The sequence below is a fragment of the Melanotaenia boesemani genome, chromosome 11, assembly GCF_017639745.1.
Source record: "Melanotaenia boesemani isolate fMelBoe1 chromosome 11, fMelBoe1.pri, whole genome shotgun sequence".
Lineage (NCBI taxonomy): Eukaryota > Metazoa > Chordata > Actinopteri > Atheriniformes > Melanotaeniidae > Melanotaenia > Melanotaenia boesemani.
Window position 1 is genome coordinate 24,347,484 of NC_055692.1, and position 20,098 is coordinate 24,367,581.

Consider the following 20,098-nt stretch of genomic DNA (forward strand, 5'->3'; position numbering starts at 1 on the left):
TGTATGACAGCAGATTACTCCCAATCTTAAATGCCACAAAATGGGACAGAAAACTCACAAATAGCATTGTATATCAAACTGGGAAAATAAGATAAACTTATTTATAGAGTTATAAATTGCTTTGGTTACAATTAAGTATTGTTTAATTAAGTAGATTATGATTACTGCTATTTAGGTATCATTTGTAGTAAGCGAATAGAGAGAGCCCCCTCTTTCCAACTTGATACTAGAGGTAATTTATCGTCGTAACTGGGGGAAAATAATAATAATAATCATTTTTAAAAAGCAATCAGACTCACCTTCTTCCGGGGCTGCCATTTCATCATATTTGTAAACCAAAATTGAACAGCATTAAGATATTATATGAGAATGGAATGTAGATTGAAAGAAATCCAGAGCGCAAGTCATGCTGCCTCTCGACTTCTCTCGATTTTGCAGCAGATTTTCTCCAAGAAGGGATGCATGGTGGTGCGCGAGTCTCAGCTTTGCGGCAATATGAAGCGACAGCACAGTAAATGCAAACCACTCAGCGGTTAAATCCACAGTTGAAGTCAGATAATAAATCACAGACAGACAGTGACGATTGGCAAGGTTTGGGTGAAAGGTTTCTGTGCGTAAATCCAAAGTGAGGGTCCGTTAACCCACTCCCTACTCAAACGCACGCAGGATCGGCGCCCCCTGGACCAATGCAGACGGTGCAAGAGGAAAAAAGATATTCTTGAACTTTTTCAAACGAGGTCGTCCCTCTTGTAGGCTACACCATTAGTCCAATACAGTACGTATAAACTATGTCAAGTGTGTCCTCCGCGAACCAGAAAAAACGAAGGGAAGACGAAACGTGTGCCAAAAACGCAAAAACATTCATCACAGTGATCAAATTCCGTTTCCTTGTGGCCGAGATACACTTTTGGAAGTACCAGTTGAGAAACAGTCAGAACCCAGCGGAGACGGCGCGACAAGCACTGAGATTACATTCGTGGGAAGGAGGGGGTACAACCACACACACACGCACACACATAAAAAAAATCCCTGGAATTTCTGTGAGGAGCTGGGAGGAAACCCTGATTCCTGCAACAGCAACAAGCTGGACTACAGCTCTCTGGTGACTTCCTCCCCTGCGCTCCTCCAGCCTCGCAGTTTACAGACTTGGAGCAGAGGAGAAGGCAGAAGGTAGCAGGGTCATAGCGCCGCCGGCGCAGGACGTTCCAAAAGAAAGTGCGCTTTACGCACCGATCGGATGGTGCCGCCCAGACTGGAGGCGGGATGTGACTTGGTGTGTTGACACTTCCCAAGGTCCAAAAGATGTGTAAGCAGTGATTTCAACAACGTGCCGCTCTGCCCCAAGCATCTAACATGTAGGCTTTATAGAGGATACTGACCAGGGGTTTGATGATTTGCAAGGGAATGCCCTCACATGCAAGGATGTCATGGTCAAAGCTAAATTTAGTTACAAAATGAAAGTTGTGGAAAGCTTAAGTTGTTTTATTAGCTCTGAAATACACAACCTGTATTAATCCCACGAGCAACAACATTATGATACTTTTTCTTCCTCAAATCACATAAACAATCACTACAGGTTTGACTACAATCTATACATTGCAATCAATGCGCTACATTTTATATTTGTGGTGATTTCGATATTATATTGTGTAAAAAATACTATGTATAATATGTGTGTATTGTAAATACTGCTGATCTTAGCTGTTGCCTGTCTTGACTTTAAAAGAGACTTAAAATCTTATGGGTTTAATTTCCTAGTTAAATAAAATAACAAAAAAATAACTATATTTTAAGACAGATAGGAAGCTTACATTACATATGCTCAACAGGTTCATAAATCCTACATTGTACAAGTTTCTCATGGTTTAAGTGGGTTTTAATGAGTTAAAGAGATTTATATAACACCACACTCTGCTGCACCATGTTGCCTTGATCTCTATCAACAGAAGCTACTGCCCTTGGTTATTATTATTATGATTATTAATATTGTTTTATAGTGATTGAATTCATGTATAAAAGGCACATTTCAAAAAGGAATGGACCTTGGATCCTGGAGACACCTATAAAGCTAATTTACTGTGTATACTTTTTCCCTGTTTCTCACTGCTGAGAGCAGCTGTCACATACAGTATACTGTGCAATATTTTACAGAACATTGCCATCAGATGCATAACATTGCTAGAGATTTTTATTACACATTGTTTGGCTGTTGCTCTGACACACTTACAAAACCAGCCTCTTAGTGGGCTTAACAGTACTGAAAGAAGAGTTATGGTTGAATTGGTAACAATAAACCCTCTCATCACTCATTCTGTGCATGAAAGTAGTTTTAAAGTTGGACAACTATTGGCAGTTAAAGTAGATCTACTGCTGCTAAAACTCAGCTGCTAAAGAAAAATAATAATAAAAAAAGAGAATAAATCAGTGAAACTGTGTCCGTATTACTACAGTAACATATATGGTAAGCTACAGTTACATGCATGAGCTATTATCTCATAATGAATGAAAAGTGAATTAAGGAACTGGTCGATATCAAAGCTTTAACAATTGGCTTGCTATTTAAATTGGTTTAGGTGATGGACTCTATGGAGCTGTGAGCTGGTCAATAACCTGGATTCCCTTAGGGGTCAATGTGGTCCACAGTGCATCCTGGGGTCACCCAGATGACAAAAGACAAATAGGAGGAGGGGACAAGCTGACATATGGCCTTATGGACAAACTCCTGCTGTGCACTGGGAGTCCACTTGGTGATACACATGGATGAACATGAACAAAAAGTTTGGCAGTACCGCCATACCCACAGCTGACACTGTGATCAAAACACACAGAGGAGAGGGTTCTCATAGTTTCATATGTGACAGTTTTCATATTTTTAATCAGATCACTGTATTATATTGCTTTTATTCCTACGGTCACCGATGTAAAGGTTCCAGTTATAATTTACAAATCACGTAGGAAAGCCTAGGTCTTTTTTAAACACACACTCTAACTCGGACATTGAAATACCAACATCTAAAATAGATTTACACAGGAGGTTGTTTTGGTAAAAGGCATTTTGAGGACCAATCAAAGGCCTCTCCAGTGTGCTGTTCAGCAGCAGCCTCTTCATAGTGAAGCCTGTCATCTGGCATCTCCATACAGCAGCGGGCTCCCTGTGCGTGCCTCTGCTTTCCCAATCACAGCCGCACAGGAAATCAGACTCCAGCCTTCATAGAGAAACAGAAACCCCCTTTTTCATTTTCCACAACTTGGAGCTGTTTAAAAGTTTGTGCTTCCTTTTCTTGTTCTTGCCAATCACACCCTCAAAAATGTCTGTTCTGTAGGTTTTGATCAAAGCTTGGCAAGTGAGCCTGTGCTATAAAGTTAGCTTTTGACTTACAGTAAGTTACACAGCTGCATTAAAACAAAGCTGGATTCATCACAATCACAACCAATGTGTCACTCACGTGCCAAAACAACATCATTGAGTAATGTTTAGGGAAGCAGTGCCTCTGATTCAGTTAATCATAATATTTCTAGTACAATGTCCTACAACTCTTTTTTTAATTGAAATAAACAAAGGTAGTTAGAGATCAAGGAGTCCTTATTTGCATGTATTGAGTAAATCGGTTTTACTTAAGATAGTCAAATACTAGACCTTCAAGAAACCTTCAACAAACCATCATGCATTATTGAACATTGGCACATTTGATTGCATCCATTTGTCTGCTTTACTGTTTATTAGCACACATTATGTAATGGATGCATCATCTGTGCTGTTTGGGTAAGAAATGAAAGCTGTCAAAAAGGTTAAAAAAAAAGAGTTGCACTCCAAAAGCTCTCCAAATGTCTGAGGGTAATTTATTACCAAACAGACTATTGCTCTGAAGTCATGACTCTGAGGTGTCTCTGAGCACTCTCTGTACCCTGTTTAGAGAACAACAGCCTTTTAATTACAAGGACTTGATTCTGAAGGCAATAAACTCCACTGCACAAACACAAGGACACGTACACCTTGTGCCAAATGTACAGATATATTTACATAGTAAAAGGCACACACCTGTGACAGTACACAGTATCAGACTACCTGGTATTCTGTAAGGTTCATGTTTGTGTAGGAGATAGAAAAATATATCACACAGATATGAGAAAGAAACCACAGAAATCCATAATTAATAAATAAGTAAGCCTTGAATAGTAATTAACTTTATTTCCAAAATCAAAATTCATTATATAGGAATATTACTTACAATATTTGATAGATTGCTTCCACGGACGCTCATGGCAGCTGGATTAATTGGTTTGGAAATGCTTAACAACATTATAACAATGAAAGTGTTAAACAGCAATGACACCCAGCACTCTGTTGTGCTGTACATCCCTGACAACAAATAACCCTCATCAGCATTCATTCATTCACCTGTTTTTACAGAGCTGTATTGGGAGATGATGTGTCAGAATTTAGCCTGCTCTGGAATATGTGAGATGGGTGAGCATGAGTGAGTGTTTGTGTGTGGGAGAGTGTGTAAGTGCATGTATGCTTGTGTCTTCATTGGGGCTTGGTGTTGATTAAGTGTCTGGAGCCTGAGGGGGGATAATGAGAGCCTCTAATTAATGAGCCAGTGCATATCTCAGAGTCACAGAGTCCTATCCGCAAAGAAGAACTACACACATGCACACCTCAATGAACCAAGGGGATCGTTCCTTGCACTCTACAGTGTTTTCTTCATGGAAGCCCAGCTGAGAGTGTATCACTCTGGCTGCCGCCCCTGATAAGTGTCCTCTAATAGGGATGGATGGGGGTTATGGAGCCCCACTATGAGAAGGTCATATGCACTGACCACCCAATGTGCCCTGAGCAAAGGCTACTGTTACGGGCACTGAAAACCATTCCAAATCGTATTTGTTTGCTGGGTTTGGTCCACAGGGGGGACAATGTTTCATCTTCAGAGAAGATTCATGGTAGAGCAGAGTGAAGGCAAAACACTCACAGAAGGATGAGAGCATCAAGGCAATCTTTAGTTGGCAAAGTCAGTCCTCACAATACAATTTAATAAACACTTCAGTGAGATGGGTTACATTTGAATGACAGAAACTGTGCCCTCAAGTGTAAAAAATCTATTTTATATTTTCCTACAGCTCTATCATTTCAGCCTCTGTTGGTCAGCAGGGTGCACGCTCAGCAATTTGCACTGCAAGCAGATCATCTTATTTCATGTCACATCAAATTCAGCAACACTGAGACTGAAAACCAGCACTGCAAATCACATGAAATCAGATTACAGTGGGTGACACAGGTGGAGTGGGGCAAAACATTGCTAACCAATGCACAAACCTGGCTTTGATTCTTGTGGTGGTGGTAGTGGAATGTGATAAATTTACTGCAGGCTTACTGAAGGCAATTTTTCAGCATAAGAAGTGACCAAGTGTGTACGAAAAGGGGGGAAAAAAACAGCCAAAAGCGGGATTCATTCCAGTTGAGTAGAAGACAGTGTTTGTTTACCTTCATGTGACAAAGCCGTCTAGCAGCTGTTGGGAGAAAGGGAGGAAGTTGTGTGATGTTGTTACAGAGCTAAAGGGAGTAGTTCAGCACAGCTGGACGGGTCATCAAAACGGAAACTGCTGTAGATGTTTCCCAATCTTTACTCACCGGCTACTATTGCAACTATGAAAATAAAGTTGTCCACGTACCACCATCCACCAAGTAGGGAGCAGACTGCAGGACATGATATAACATGGGAAGAATAAAAGCAACATCATGGATATTGTCAAATAGAAAAAAAATGTTATTGTCTTTTTCTTTTTCTTCTTGGAAACATTGTGAGCTTGAGGGATAATAGCAAAATTTGTTAGGTTTTAGGAAGAGAAAACTGTGCTTCAATGAGAATCCAACCACAATAATTCAATAATTATTCTATAAAAAGCACTTTAGATACTGATACAATCTAACTCAGTTGTTGCACGTTGTTGAGCGTATGCTTCATTAGTATAATAGGATATAATCTCAAATATTACTTTATAATCAAGATTTCAGGAAAAAGACTAAATTAAAAGAGATCATGCTGCTTAAACTCATCAAAAAGGATTGTCCCATGTTTCTTAAAGGATACAGGAAGCATTGTGGCTCCTTTCACTTGTGTTTTAGAGAATCAGCTTTATCATGGATGTCGCTGTGGCTACATTCAAACTTGTCATAAGTGGTCCATATCCAATGTTTTTTGCTCATATATGACCAACATCTGATTTTTGTATTACTTTATGGACAACAAAAATCTGATTTTATTTTCAAATCAGACCTTGGTTAATTTCATTTATGGTCCTCAATTAGATACATATCTGGTATTTTGCAATGCAACCTCAGTCTGATCGGTCATGTCATATTTTATCTAACTTTTATATCATTGAAGTGGGTCAGATATCACAATTCTATGAGGAGGTGGGATGTGGCAAGTTTAGATGTTACTTCTGAGAACACAGTGTGTTATGTGTTACATCATGTCTTCTAAGTCACTTCAGGGCTGTAAATATTTCACACTGCAGTCTGATAGTGATCACATTTGAATTATAATGTGAACAACCACACAAAAATAAATTGAATCTCATAAAATAAAGACTATCTGACTGAACACGCAGATATTCATATAGTTTTAGTCACTGCTCAATCAATAATTTTATAAAGAGTCCCACACTACAAAGTCCAAGGTGACCTAATGTCTAAATCGTCGCTCGGTATGAAGGTTGCAGAGCTGCACATTATCTTCCATTTTCTCTTAAAAGCTGATTGACTAAAGTAAACACCTTGTTACAGGGCGTTGTGACAGAAGTCTCTAATGTGAGAACATCAACATCTTAAATGAAAACATTAGTGAAGGCCATGCATCATGATCCATGGCCTTCATGACGGAGGCAAACACCAGCACTGTCCAGCAACAGGAAACTTCCGACCAAGGACAAGGAAAATTTATTTAACCAGGAAAATAAAACTCTTTAGATTTTGTTTTAAATGATTCCCAGCCAAGCTGGGTAACAGCGCAGACCAACAATACCATGCGTAAAATGAATATATACTCACACTAGTGTGTTTTCACACTACATATATGTTTCATTGTTGACTAAGAAAATTCGAAAGATTGTTTTCTACAGTCATTTATCAGATTTATTTTGGAGTACATTAGTACAAGGTGACATCACTTCCTGTTATTTTCAAAACGTTCAGTGTCAGAGAAGGCCCCGTTCCCTCTAGTTTAAGTCTCTACTTAGGCACCACGAGCTGGGACTGGTTCATTTAAAGCTTTAAATACAAACAATAATATCTTAAAATCAATTGTAAAATGTACAGCCAGCCAGTACAAAGAAGCTGAAATAGAAGTGATATGTTCGTATTTTCTGGCCCCAGTTAAAAGTCGTGCCATGGAGTTCTGGACTAACTGCAAACAGCGTTAACAGTGTGTTATTGCAGATGCCTGAGTAAAGAGCGCTGCAGTAGTCCAGACGAGAAGAAAGAAAAGCATGGACTACCGGTTTAAAAAGATTAAAAGATAAAAAAAAAGATTTCACTGTTGATAAAAGATGAAGGTGATAAAAATAGCATTGGCCTGTTTGTCAAGTTTAAAATCACCATCCATGGTGACGCCAAGGCTGGTGCCTTTGGGACACACAGAATTTTGGAGGGGTCCCAAGTCAAAGAGGGCATTTCCAAATAGCATGATCTTTCTCTCGTTCAGTTTTAAAAAATTTTGAGCTAATCAAGCCTTGACATCACTTAGACAGTCGAGTGGGGGTGTCAGGGGATAGTGGCTATTCTTGGCGATTGGCATGTAAATTTGGCTGTCATCAGCATAGAAAAGAAAAGACATGCCATGTTTTCTAAAAATCTCCCTGAGTGGGAGAAAGTACAGGGAAAAGGATAGAACCCTGGGGGACTCCACAGTGCAAAGGAACAGAATGAGATGGTGTCAGGCAAGATTGAAACAACTTGAGAGCAGTCCCCCTGACACCCACACAGTTTCTTAAACAAAATAAAAGATAAATCCATTTATCCTACTTATTTATGAAGTTCCTGATAGTTTTCCAGCCTCACATTTAGAATTTTTATCATCAGGTGTCCAAAAACAAAGTTATGCTTTGTTTTTTTGTGTGTGTGTGTGTATATGTGTTTTTTAAGAGTGCTTTTTTACATATATATATATATATATATTTTTTTTTTTTGGAGACTATAGGCCTGTATGTATAATCGTTGTGAAAAAAAGCTAAAAGTAAAGTTAACTTCATCACTAAAATTTCTTAGCTGTTGTGCATTCATGTAGCAACCCAAAACATTCTGCAACATCGTGTGGAAATATGGACTGTATTAGCTGGACCTGATCCATTTAACTGTCCTATGCAGAAATGACAAGGAGCAAAAATCCTCAATATATCATTTCCTTACCCCCCAGAGCCATGGGGCTATTTTTAGGCCTCTGCTTAAAATTTGCAAACCCACCCAAGATCTATGTTTCGAGTCATAGTAAAAGGAGATTTGTTAAGATGCGGCAACCCTTTAGGTTTGGATGGGGGGTTAGTATTTATTAGGGCTGTCAAATAATTAAAAATCTTAATCAGATTAATCACAACTTACGAATTAATTAATCATGATTAATCATGACTAATCACCCTTCGCAACTATGCCTTAAATATATCCATTTTTTTTTCTACATTCTATCAACAGAAAGAGCAAGCAAGCACTCACTTGGGTTTTTCTTTGCTTTCTTACATTAGATGAGCACTTTAGTTAAATAATCATTTTAATATTACATAAAATCAAGACCATAAAAAATATATCTCATTTGTGCCCCCTGGCCTCTTATCAAAATTTTTCTAGACCTTCTTCTGCATATCTGAAGTATAAATCCTTTCTACCACCTGTCAGCTACTTTCTTATAAAAGAATCCTGTTCTGATTTATATTTTTGAGCCTGTTCATAGTTTCTCTCATCACATTTATGGCCCATAAATTATCAGACCTTTGTCTCCAATATCTGCACAGTACCAAGGATTTAGAGAAGACACCCCCTTGTTTACTTTTACTTTTTCACTCTTACTAGCAATCTGAACCTGATCTATCTTCATAGATGTGTGCATGGCTGTCGGATGACTAGTAGATTTTACAGCTGTTTTACTAGCAAACCTCATTAGTTCTGAAAAGTAATAGGAAATAAAGGCAAACATTATGTAATTGAAATAGTCTATTATCAACATTTTTCATTCTTCATGTGACAGTGACATGGTTCTGACTGACATGAGACTGATAAATTTAGTTTGCTATTGCTAGAGCATCCAAAAACAATACTTTTGGGTAAATACTTGCCAATGTGAACCATAAACTGTTAGTTTCCATCTTCTCAGCTAAATGCTAAACAAACGCAACAAGAGAGACTGTGCTAGCGACAGAAAAGCCGATCAGCTGATCACCGACAGCCATCATGATTCACAACAGGAGAGGGAGGGGGGAGAGGAGGTGGCTGCGCTAGGCAGACACAGAGACAACCAGAGCAGTGACGTTTGTGCAAAACTACGTGTAAAGTTGTTGGTTTGTTTAAATGTGGGAAATGTGATTGTTGAACCCTCTCACCAGGAAAATCCATGCACAGAGCCAGCCGATTCCATTGACACCTCCATGTCTCGCCATCATTAATGGCGGATCCTACGCATGCGTTAAAAATATTAACACAATTAATTACATAAATTAGTTACCGCTGTTAATGCGTTATTTATGAAATCTTAAGTTTCAATAAACAGTTGTCTCATCCAACTGTCTGATCCAACAAAACAAAGGAAAAGGAAACAACCACTGTCAGGATGAATATGAAAATTCCTTTGAAATGGTGATGATGTAATGCTAATACTCTATTAAATCATAGTACAATATGTAAACATTGTCTCTGCAAAACCCAACTGCGTTACAGTCAAACAGAAGCTAATATAGAGGTTTTGGTATAGACAGTTTAAGCAAGGTATCTAGAATGAGCATTTTGGCCCAACTTGGCCATCTGTTCACAGACCCAATGAAAATATATGAAGCTTGATTGATATTTGAGCTGTTTGATGCAATGAAAAATAATCCTGATCTGAGTAGTTTTATCTTTAGCTCATCCTTTGGAGTGCTCTGACCACTTTCTAGTGCAGGTAAGACACTACTTATAATTACTACACACAACCCCACTTCAAAAATTGAAAAAAAAAAAAAAAAAAAAAAAAAAGAAAAATTACGTATTGAAGCTAAACAATAAAGAGATGGTTTGACAGTTGATGGAAAAATAATCCAGGCCTTTCCATGTGTGAATTGCTTTAATTTGAGTCTTGTGGGTTGAAGTCATTAAATGGCTTACATCTACAGAACATCCATGCACCCATTCATAAACAATTTTCAAGGCCTCTGGAGAGTAAATGTTTTCATTGCATCCCAATGTATCCAAAGAACCCACTTTAGCCTCACAGAGAAATTGATTGTAATTATGAAAAACACCACCAAAAGCTTTTTTTTTTTTTGTTCTTGTAGTTTAATCAGTGATTCTTCACATCATCAAGTGTGATTAACGCATATGATTATAATATTTTTTATTCTCTTAAGTTCCATCTCCTAAATTTCTGTACTTTCTTTTTCTTCTTCCAATCACGCTAATGAAAAAAGGCTTGTTTATCCCCTGGAGGCGCTCAACAGTAGATTGTGTTACGACATTAAGCAAAGCCAGAGACCTTTGCTTCAGAGTTGTGTTTAATAATTCAGTGGTTTTGGACATGGATGAAACAGGCTCCAGCATATTGTTTCAATCAGACTAGCAGTTACATAGGCGCTGGGGTTTGACGTCTGCAGCAGGATCAATAATAACAGCGCTGCCACATACTTCAACGCATGAGGCAGAGATCCTGTGTGGTCCTCCTCAGTCTAATACGCTAAACATAGAGATGGAAAAGGACAATGTACTCAGATGTGTTTGTGTCTATCCGTTTCCACAAACAGGCACACACGAACAAAAAAAGCACGCTGTGGTTAGACCCGCCCACCTCTGCTCCCTCATTTAGAAAACCCCAAAACCAAACTTGTGCCTCTCTTTTTCAATTACCTTTCTTCCCACCGTCATCACCACACAGCGTCTATCTAAATTCTCCCACAGTCTGTTTCCTTTCCCTCTCATATCAAATGTATCCATGTGTTACACACCCACACACACGCACACGCACACTTAGTCACACGCCACAATCTGGTAATCATAATAAGCGCATTAAAGCATTAAAGCAGCAATTTACGACAGATGATCTTTTGAACAGACAATAATTAATAGTAAATGACTGTAAATATATAACTACCTCCATGCTTCTTTGTGGCTGTAGGAGTAGTTGTTGAAATGCAGATTTGTATAAGAGTACAACTGTTTTTAGAGCCAGATTAAACAAATTACTGGTGGATTTGCTTCAACATTTTTTCATCAATGATCACACCCTAATACTCAAGACTTATTATGCCAAATGACAGTTTTTCCTGCCTTTGCTAATCCAATCCTGTGAGAGCCCATCAGAAGGGAATTAACACTCTTGATGTGGAAGGAAGGAGTGATGCACAAAAGGATTCGGTAATAACTCATCCCTACACAGAGTAACAAAGAGAATTGTAAAAACACAACTTGTTATATTTAGTGCAGTAGGTAGTGTATCTTAAAGCGACTGCTCCGTCAAGCATCTGTAGTTTCTGGTGGTTGCTGTGAAGGGATTAGGTCAGTCCACTCCTTAAATCACTCTGACTTCAGATCAAAGGGGTTAAAGCAGGATTAGGATTAATGTGCATTGGTAGACCAGGTGATAATCCCTTAAATTAGCAATGTAGCACAGGCAGGCCTCTCTTTTATCTCGACACCTGACTTGCAGGCGGAAATACAGAGAGCTCGCTTACATGAGAACAGTTGTTGCTGCCCTACCAGGATTAGTTGTCCAACAACATGACCACTCAGATAACAGACCCTGCTCTGAATTATCAGCAAGAGAAGTTCATTTGCATGCAGGGAGTGTTTTGAAAGAGTCTGAGTCAAACAGCTGTTCTCCCAGTCCCTCTTTGAAATAAGGTTTATGTAAAACACACATTATGGTTTGAGATGGTCCATGAATGAGTGGCTATGGGGACAGCCTCATACAAGTTATAGCAAATAAATCATAAAAAATAAAGCAGATTTATGTTACTGATACGAATCAAGTCGATGCACGGCATCTGGTGTAGCAGAAGCAGAAAGTCGTAGGGGGCTTGACTCAACTCCAAGGATAGGAACACTCAAGTCATTTCCTATCAAAATCTTCACACATGCTGCCTCTCTGTCCCACCAGCTTCCTTTCCTGCTGTCAAACCACCTTGTCATCAGTTTGACTTTTCTACTTGAATCATCTTCATCTCTCTTCATCTTAGCCTCCTGTCAACACGTGATTGTTAAAAGACAGTATCACCTGTGACAAAATTACTCTAAATCCAGACTAGAGCTGTAATATTAAATCACGGACCATCCGTTCACCTGTCTAGAGATGACTAATTAGCATTTTTGACCATGGGAGGAGCAGCAGTGGTGGTGAAACTGCTCCCCACAGTGCTCCTGTCTGCTACTAGTTTGGCTGGTGGGTTTTGCTGCAGTCCCAGGCTAGACCGGGCCATCTGGCTAGCCTGCTAACAGCCAGCCTCTCTCCCCTACAGGCCCGAGGAAGACAGGAAGACAAGCCAAGGAAGGTCAGGCCACACTAGAATGATCAGAAAGAGAGACAGTGGCTGTACAACAGAGGAGGGATGAGGAGAGACAGATAAACTAATGGATGAGAGAGAGGGTAATAGACGGACTGTAAGAGAGAAAGGACATTGCTTCCTTTTAGCTGCCACCCTCAGCGTGACTCAATGACTGATGAATCTGTCTGTCTATTCCCGTACTGTGTGTGTGTGTGTGTGTGTGTGGGGGGGGGGGGGGGGGGGGGGGGGGGGGGGTACTTTATGTAGGCATGTGTGCATGAATAAAATCTCAAATTTCTCAAACAGATCATGTCAGCTCACAGCCGGAACGAAAGCTTCATTTACCCACAATTCAGCAGTAAATCACAGATCCACAGCAGGGCTTCCAGTATAGATGACCAAGTGGAAGGTCATTAGAAATTAAGTTGGGGAAAAAAACACAAAAGAGAGGTTTATACTCAAGCTTCAACGTGATGGGTAAAGTAATTACATTTACATTCTTATAACACTGTGAAGAATACGGATGTTGATAAAGTCTTGAAATAAGATGGAAAAAATAATGGCCAATCACACCACCTGCTGAGTTTTTCTATTTCAGTGTGACATCATCTTCTTTATCCTCAGCCTCGGTCCTTTTGCGGTGTTGGAGAGCATGACACTGAAGGAAGTATTCAAATTGGAGCAGGCTATAAAGAAAAACATGGTCTCTTAATTTGCTGATTGTGATCAAATAATCAAATTATATTCCATTTTCTCTAGCAGCATTTTCTCACGTAATGAAAGACCTCACAAAATGTGATATAAACACTGTCCATTTGTCCATTACCTTTCAATCTGAATTCAAGCCTTAATATTCAGTCAGAGGGCAAGTAGAAGTCTGTAGAGTAAGAGAACAAATGTAATCTTGAACCAAGGTTCTGAAATACATGAAAAAAACAACAATCTCAAAAAAAATTACATGGCCTTAATATTCTGGTTTTGACAAAATCAAACTTCTTCCAGGATGGAGTAAAGGATTTTAAAGGCAAAAAAGTCATTGAGCCATTTTTTTCCTTTGTAGATCTTCTTCACTTAAAATGTTGACCTTCACAGGTCTGACAACTGAAGAAGAATACTCACCTTATACACTCACCTGATATTGTCTGAGTAAATGCAAATTTAAGCGAGAAGCCACAGTGCAGCACAGAGGAGCAAAATCAGCAATTTTGATAGTAGGTTAGTTTCTCTCTGACCCTCATTCTTCCTAGACTCTCAGTCTCTCCATCTCTGTCTCACACTCTCCTCCCCCCTCCCCAGGCTGGCCAGGACTTCTCTGTCCTTCATCCTCATTCTATTTCATGCCTCGTCCTTCTCTCGCTTGGTCCTCATCCATCAACACCCGGCGCTTCCCACAGTCCCCAATAATATCCCTGTAGTATATACAGTACAGCCTGACCAGAAACAGATAGTAGGGCTCGGCGCTGACACGCGTCTCTGTGACTCAACACTTCATATGACTTGATTTAACATTTATAACATCACATCTCTATCATCACCTGACTGAAATGTGTGAATACATCCACATGCCCTTATGTCAGATTATTTAAATTGTCATTTTGACAGGCACCCAATAGAAATTCGGTATTTACATGCATGTTTACTGTGACAGTTGCTTATGTGCTAAATGTATAATTAATTGAATTAAATTACATTATAGGATGTGGATTTATGATCAAATGCAAGTCAGATGGAGTGAAGTGAAGAGTGACCATAAACAGCTCAGCGATGGCGCTGAATAAAAGCACTGTTGCCTGACAAAAAACAAAAAAAAACAAACAAAATAACTAATAACATAAGAGGCTGTGCTATGGGATCCGTCTGTTTGTAAGATGTGTTGCCATGTCACATCTAAAAACCAAAGTCATTTGTGTGAGTGGTCACACTTATTAAACTGCCATCCTCATCTCCTTTAAAGAAATCTGCAGCTTTTGCAGGGCTTTATCTTTTCTTATTTTCTGTCACACAAAATGATGCAGGAGCCTGAGCATGATAAAGGCACCCAGTGTCAGTCCCTCCTTTCATATGCCAGGCAGAACTCCATTTCTTGATGTCAGAAAGTGGCAAAAGGATTTTAGACCCCAAATGATCCAACAAGCAGTTTATTTAAACCTGAAGCCACTACTGAGGGTCATTCGTAACCCTACAACATACAGAAGATGGACTCACCATTGTGTTACCCAGTGGTTAGTCATCATCTTGAAGTTTTACAGCCAGCGGTGATGTGCAGGGGACAGATCTGGCTGACAAGTCATGACTATAAAAGTCCACTGGGTACTGCCCTGTCGTACAAAGCAGGCATATCTTAATAATGAATGATTTAAGTCCTAACTAAATTTAAAAGGTGAATTGTGCAAACTTATAGAATTAACATTTTCTATTAGACTTTAAATGTGTCTTGCTCTTTTAAAGTTAGAAATTTTAACTGTAAGACTTCTTATAGATTCTGGAACCAGTGACCATTCAAGAAACTGCAATTTCTTTTGTCAATATGGTATTGACCCAATTTTTCAGTCCTCATGTTGCTATTTGACTGAGACAAGCTCTGGTGAGAAACAACACAAACAAGAGCTCTAGTTTTTCTAATTTTGGTCCTAAATAAAATCAGTACATAAACAAGCATGAAGCTCTACACATGTATGTAGTCCACAGCAGTTTATAATACAAAGCACTGTACAAAAATGTATGCTTCATCTTGAAAAGTACTAAATAGATTGTATATGCTCATGCTTATGTAAAGTAAAAAAAAATGACTAGACAATTTGGTGCAGTGCTAAAGTCACCCTGTTGGTGTTTTTATCCAGATGTTGACTTCAAATAACTTTGGGAAACTTCCTATCTTAAAATTCTCAATCATCAAATACATTTTGGTCACTTTTACAGTTCACAGGTGCCAGAACATGAATACTAGTAGATCATGATTTCAGGGGAACCACAGGCCCTGAGAATGATTGGCCCTTTCTGTAAGCAGGCTTCTCCTGAGAGCTGTTTGATGTGGTTGGAGAAAAAGGCCAAAAGATGATGTAATGCTGGGGAAAGCTGTGCTTAAGAGCTGCAGTTTCCACACTGCGTCCCAGCTGCAGCTTCCCACACCCCAGTACCTCTAAAAGGGGCTGGGCAGCCCTCAAAACTCCCCCCTGGGGAGCATAGCAGATGTGTGGATGCACTGTGAGGATCAATCATCTATTGTCTTTCATCACACACACAAGACACAGTGTGTGGTCCGTTAGGAGATAAGCAAAATGATGTAATGCAAAAGAGCAAACAATCCCATATTTTGTAAACTAAATGAAAGCTATATACAAGACAAGAACATAGTCACAAAACATGAAAAATGTCAAAAATATTCTCAAAGGGCAGTTTGTAAGTGTCTTAAAGTGTGTGTTTTCCTAATGCTGGGTTATATAAATACTGAATCAAAAAGACTTGTAAGATCAGAAATCATACTTCCCTTAGTAAAGAACTAGATCCAGTAATAGCCTATTTTAAATTTTTAAGGATTTGAGTGTGTTTCATCAGTTACACTGCCAAGATAAATCCACCACCTGTACAACAGAATATAAATCACCGTCTGGGCTTCATAACCCACACTTAAACATAACCCATAACCAGACTGTAATAACACTGGATTATGTACTCATTATCATTGACACAAAATTTATTAACACTGCGATAAAATCAAAGGTACCAACTGGCAGCAGGGCTTTAATTGAGAGGTGTGATGTTCATTTTCACCTTCCACTTAAGAAGAGTGCTCCGCCACAGGCTCAGAGGAAGTGGTGCTTGAGGCATGATTGCTACAGTAAATGGCTTCTCAGCAAAAAGAGGATTTGGGAATAAAAAGGAGATTTAAATTTTTTCATCAATTGTTTTCACCATTCAGGCACTTAAGTTGGATTTATCAGAAACCATCTGAACCGCAGTAAAATGTGAGCCGCAAAGAGGCAGAGAGGTGGGGAAGTCGGCAACGCTCCAATTGTCTGTCACACACTGATATCTGAGAATGCAAACTTGCATTACACTTGTCAAGTCTGGCAAGTTAAATTCCAGCTGCAAAAGCTGTCAGTGTTAAGTATTCGGTCTTCATCTGTCCACAGCGATTAGCTGTTACTGAGGCATAAAAAGCTGCTTCTGAGCATGAAAGTTGTGACTGCTTGGATCTCTCAGTGGAAATAGTCTGGACATGCTGGGCATGACTGCACTGACATGGGGGGCTGCAGGCAAGGAACTGTTCATAGTTATTTAAAGGGAAAAATACCTTCAGCAGCTCAGATTTGATGGTCAATACATGTGCAGTGTATAAGTGTTAATAACGCTGAAAATGAATATACAGTATGTACAATCATTTGTAACGGAGCAGAGCAATAATACAACCACCTTAAGTTTGATCTGGATGCAGCAGAGGAAGAGGTGCACTGGAGGCTTCTTACTATGCAGATCCATGCGGTACTCGAAAGAGGATAACTGGCTTTGTGACACTATCAGCCCATCCAGCTGGTATACAGGGCAGTTTGACAGTCCCAAACAAGCTCTCCAGCTGCTCTACCACCCCCAAATCTTCCTGACCTAAATCTGAGTGAAGAGAGCTAAAAAAAAAAAAAACAACAAAAAAACTGTGGACACCCTGAAATTTCCCAGTGTACTCAGCTTTATTAATTCCTGTGGTGACCTTGCTTGAATAAACTGCATGATAACAAACCCAAATTATCTTTATGTTGCAATCATGTTGTATTGTGACCAAGCAGTGAACTCAAAGGCTGGGAACTTAAGCCATGTGGTGCTCCCCACTTTGCAACCTTAAGGTGGTTCCAGCAACAAGTTCATCCAAAATACTCCATATTAATATTCCCATTTTTGCAGCAGAATTCAACAAGGTTTCCATCTCATACATATTCTTTAATAAACATACATTCTGTATTAGGAAGTGAAATTTATCTTGTAAATTGGAGGGAATTTGCCTTGCTTACATCACATTAAAGGAATTTATTTATGTGAGGCACATCCTACTAATCCATTTTTTTAAACCCACAAAGCTTGTAAGTTATATAGCTCATGATTTTTGTTTTTAGCTTAACTTCTGTTGCTTTTAAATATGTATAGTATTTCTAACTAGTTTCAGCATTTTTTTTTTTTTTACTTAACGTTCTCTATCTTAAACGGCTACAAGTTTATACACGAGATACTTGTTTTCATAACCGGTGTGTGTTGAGACACAAAATGTTAAAAAAGAACAGTTAGCCTCGCTGGCTAAGAAGTACCCTCTCCTAATAACCTGAGCTTGCAGATGAAGCAGTGTTTTTCTTTCTGTTTTATGTTGTACAACTCTGTTGAGGCCTCTTGAGAACCCCTTGTCATACAGCCCCTCACAAAGAATTCAATACTGTGCATCCGTAATGTGAAGAATAGGAATGGGCCCTTCTAGTTCATATTTAGTTCAGTTCAGTGTAGTAACGATATTACCTTTTTTGGTAACTAAGTAAAGTAGTGCGTTACACTTAAAAAATCGGTAACGAAATTACTTTACTGGACTACAGTAACGTGTTTTTCTGCATTACTCGAGCCATGTTTGCCTAAGTGTAAAGTCCTGATCTGTTTTAAGTGGTATGCGCATGCTGCTGCCTGTGTATATGCTTGCCTGGGCACGTTGCCATAGAGATCGTGATGTAGCTGATTGTGTGCCAACTAAAAAGAAAGAAAAATTAAGCTGGAGAGTCGGAGATACAGGCTTTTGGTCAGTGGTGATATTCGCATTATTTTCAGTTCAGATTCAGTCCAAATTTGAGGCGAAAGTGAAAGGAGTCCTTCAGCCGCCGACCCGCCTAAACAAGCTAAACTTTTTTTAACATTTCCTGGAGTGCAGCAGCTGGTAAGACAGAAATTAACAAGCTAGTTGCAGGGTTCATTGTAGGAGACGTGCTCCCCCTGTCAATTGTTGAATCGTCCAGGTTTAGAAAAATACTAGATAAAATTATTATAAGACAAGTGTGCCCATTTCTTCCCACAGACAGGAATGTTGTTCTTGTGGTTTCAAAGCCATTTTCTTCACAATATACAATAAACACTCTGCAGAAAGGCAGTAATGATTCAGCTATGATGTTTGTTCATGTCTACACGATGAATTAAGAAATGGTAAAGTAAAGTAATAAGTAGTGGGTTTACTTTTCAAATGAAGTAACGAGTAAAGTAATTTCATTACAATTTACAGAAGTAATGAGTAACTAGTAACTAATTACTTTAGTAACTAACCCAACACTGGTTCAGTTATTAATACTGGACTGGTGATATTAGTTACAGCAGCAACTCCTTCTATTACTGATAGCATTGTGCATGACAGCATTAACTGACAAAATTCAAACAAAAGTAAAAACACAGCCTTTTATTGTTTTATTTTCAGTCCAAGAAATAAAAATGCTATCAGTGGTGGTATCAAACTGATATGTTAGCATGATTTACTCTGTCTTGTCTATGCTTTGTCTTTATACTCCCCTATGAAAAGTTAAGAATTTATATGACTGTATATTCATTTTAAACTTAATATTGTAGACCTTCTCCCTGTAAACAAAACACTGGTATTTCTTCACTCTTCTTGCTGCCTTAGGGCCGTTCACACCAGCCTTTTTGATTCAAATGCTAGTCCATTTGTTTGGAAAGTCTGCTTCATTTGGGGTATTGTGAATGCGCCAACTAATTCTGATTCAAATCAAAGAAGCAAATTCGGTCTGCCTACAAACGGAGGTCTCGGTTCGTTTGAAGTAGATTAAATACAGGAAGCGGACTACAAAACAGTGCATTGTGGGTTTAGCGCACACAACCAAAACATATGCACTCGTCAGCCGATACGGGAGAAATACTAAGAATTCATTAAAAGTTCTGATAGAAATCTGATCAACCAAGACCACTAGGATCTGATGCAGTTCCATATTTAGCTGTTATGTACTTGTTCTGCAACGGCTCCAGGAATGTCCATAATGAATGTCAGTGTGCCATCAAAATGAGTCAGAAGCCCATAGTTTTAAGGTCAGAAGCATATGTAGTATTACTTTAATTTCAAATCTTTACATTCTCTTTTTTCCCAATAAGGAAAATGAATCACCAAGAAACCATATTAACCCCCAGTGTTTTAAGGGGCATTCACATCCTGTAGTCCAGCGGTCCCCAACCCCCGGGCCACGGACCGGTACCGGTCCGTGGGTCATTTGGTACCGGGCCGCACAGAAAGAATAAAAAGCTTACATTACTTCCGTTTTATTTATTTCGGAATCTGAAAGATGTTTTATTTTGAAAAATTGTCCAATTCTCCATTACATCCGTCGACGTGACTCTTGACGCAGGCCAAGGCGCTTCTCGG

General features: G+C 39.1%; 1 protein-coding gene across 3 annotated transcripts in view; it reads right to left on the reverse strand.

Annotated features, from left to right (window-relative positions):
- Positions 1–20,098, reverse strand: part of LOC121648922 (tetratricopeptide repeat protein 28-like) — a 190,354-nt gene that overhangs the window by 126,657 nt on the left and 43,599 nt on the right. Inside the window, exon 1 of one of the 3 annotated variants that reach the window (XM_041999401.1) lies at positions 300–1,087. The exons of the other annotated variants lie outside the window; for them this stretch is intronic. Within the exon in view, the coding sequence (XP_041855335.1) occupies positions 300–326 (27 nt within the window). The 5' untranslated portion in view covers positions 327–1,087. Of the gene's footprint in view, positions 1–299; positions 1,088–20,098 lie in introns of those variants that run through there. 3 annotated transcript variants of the gene reach the window in all.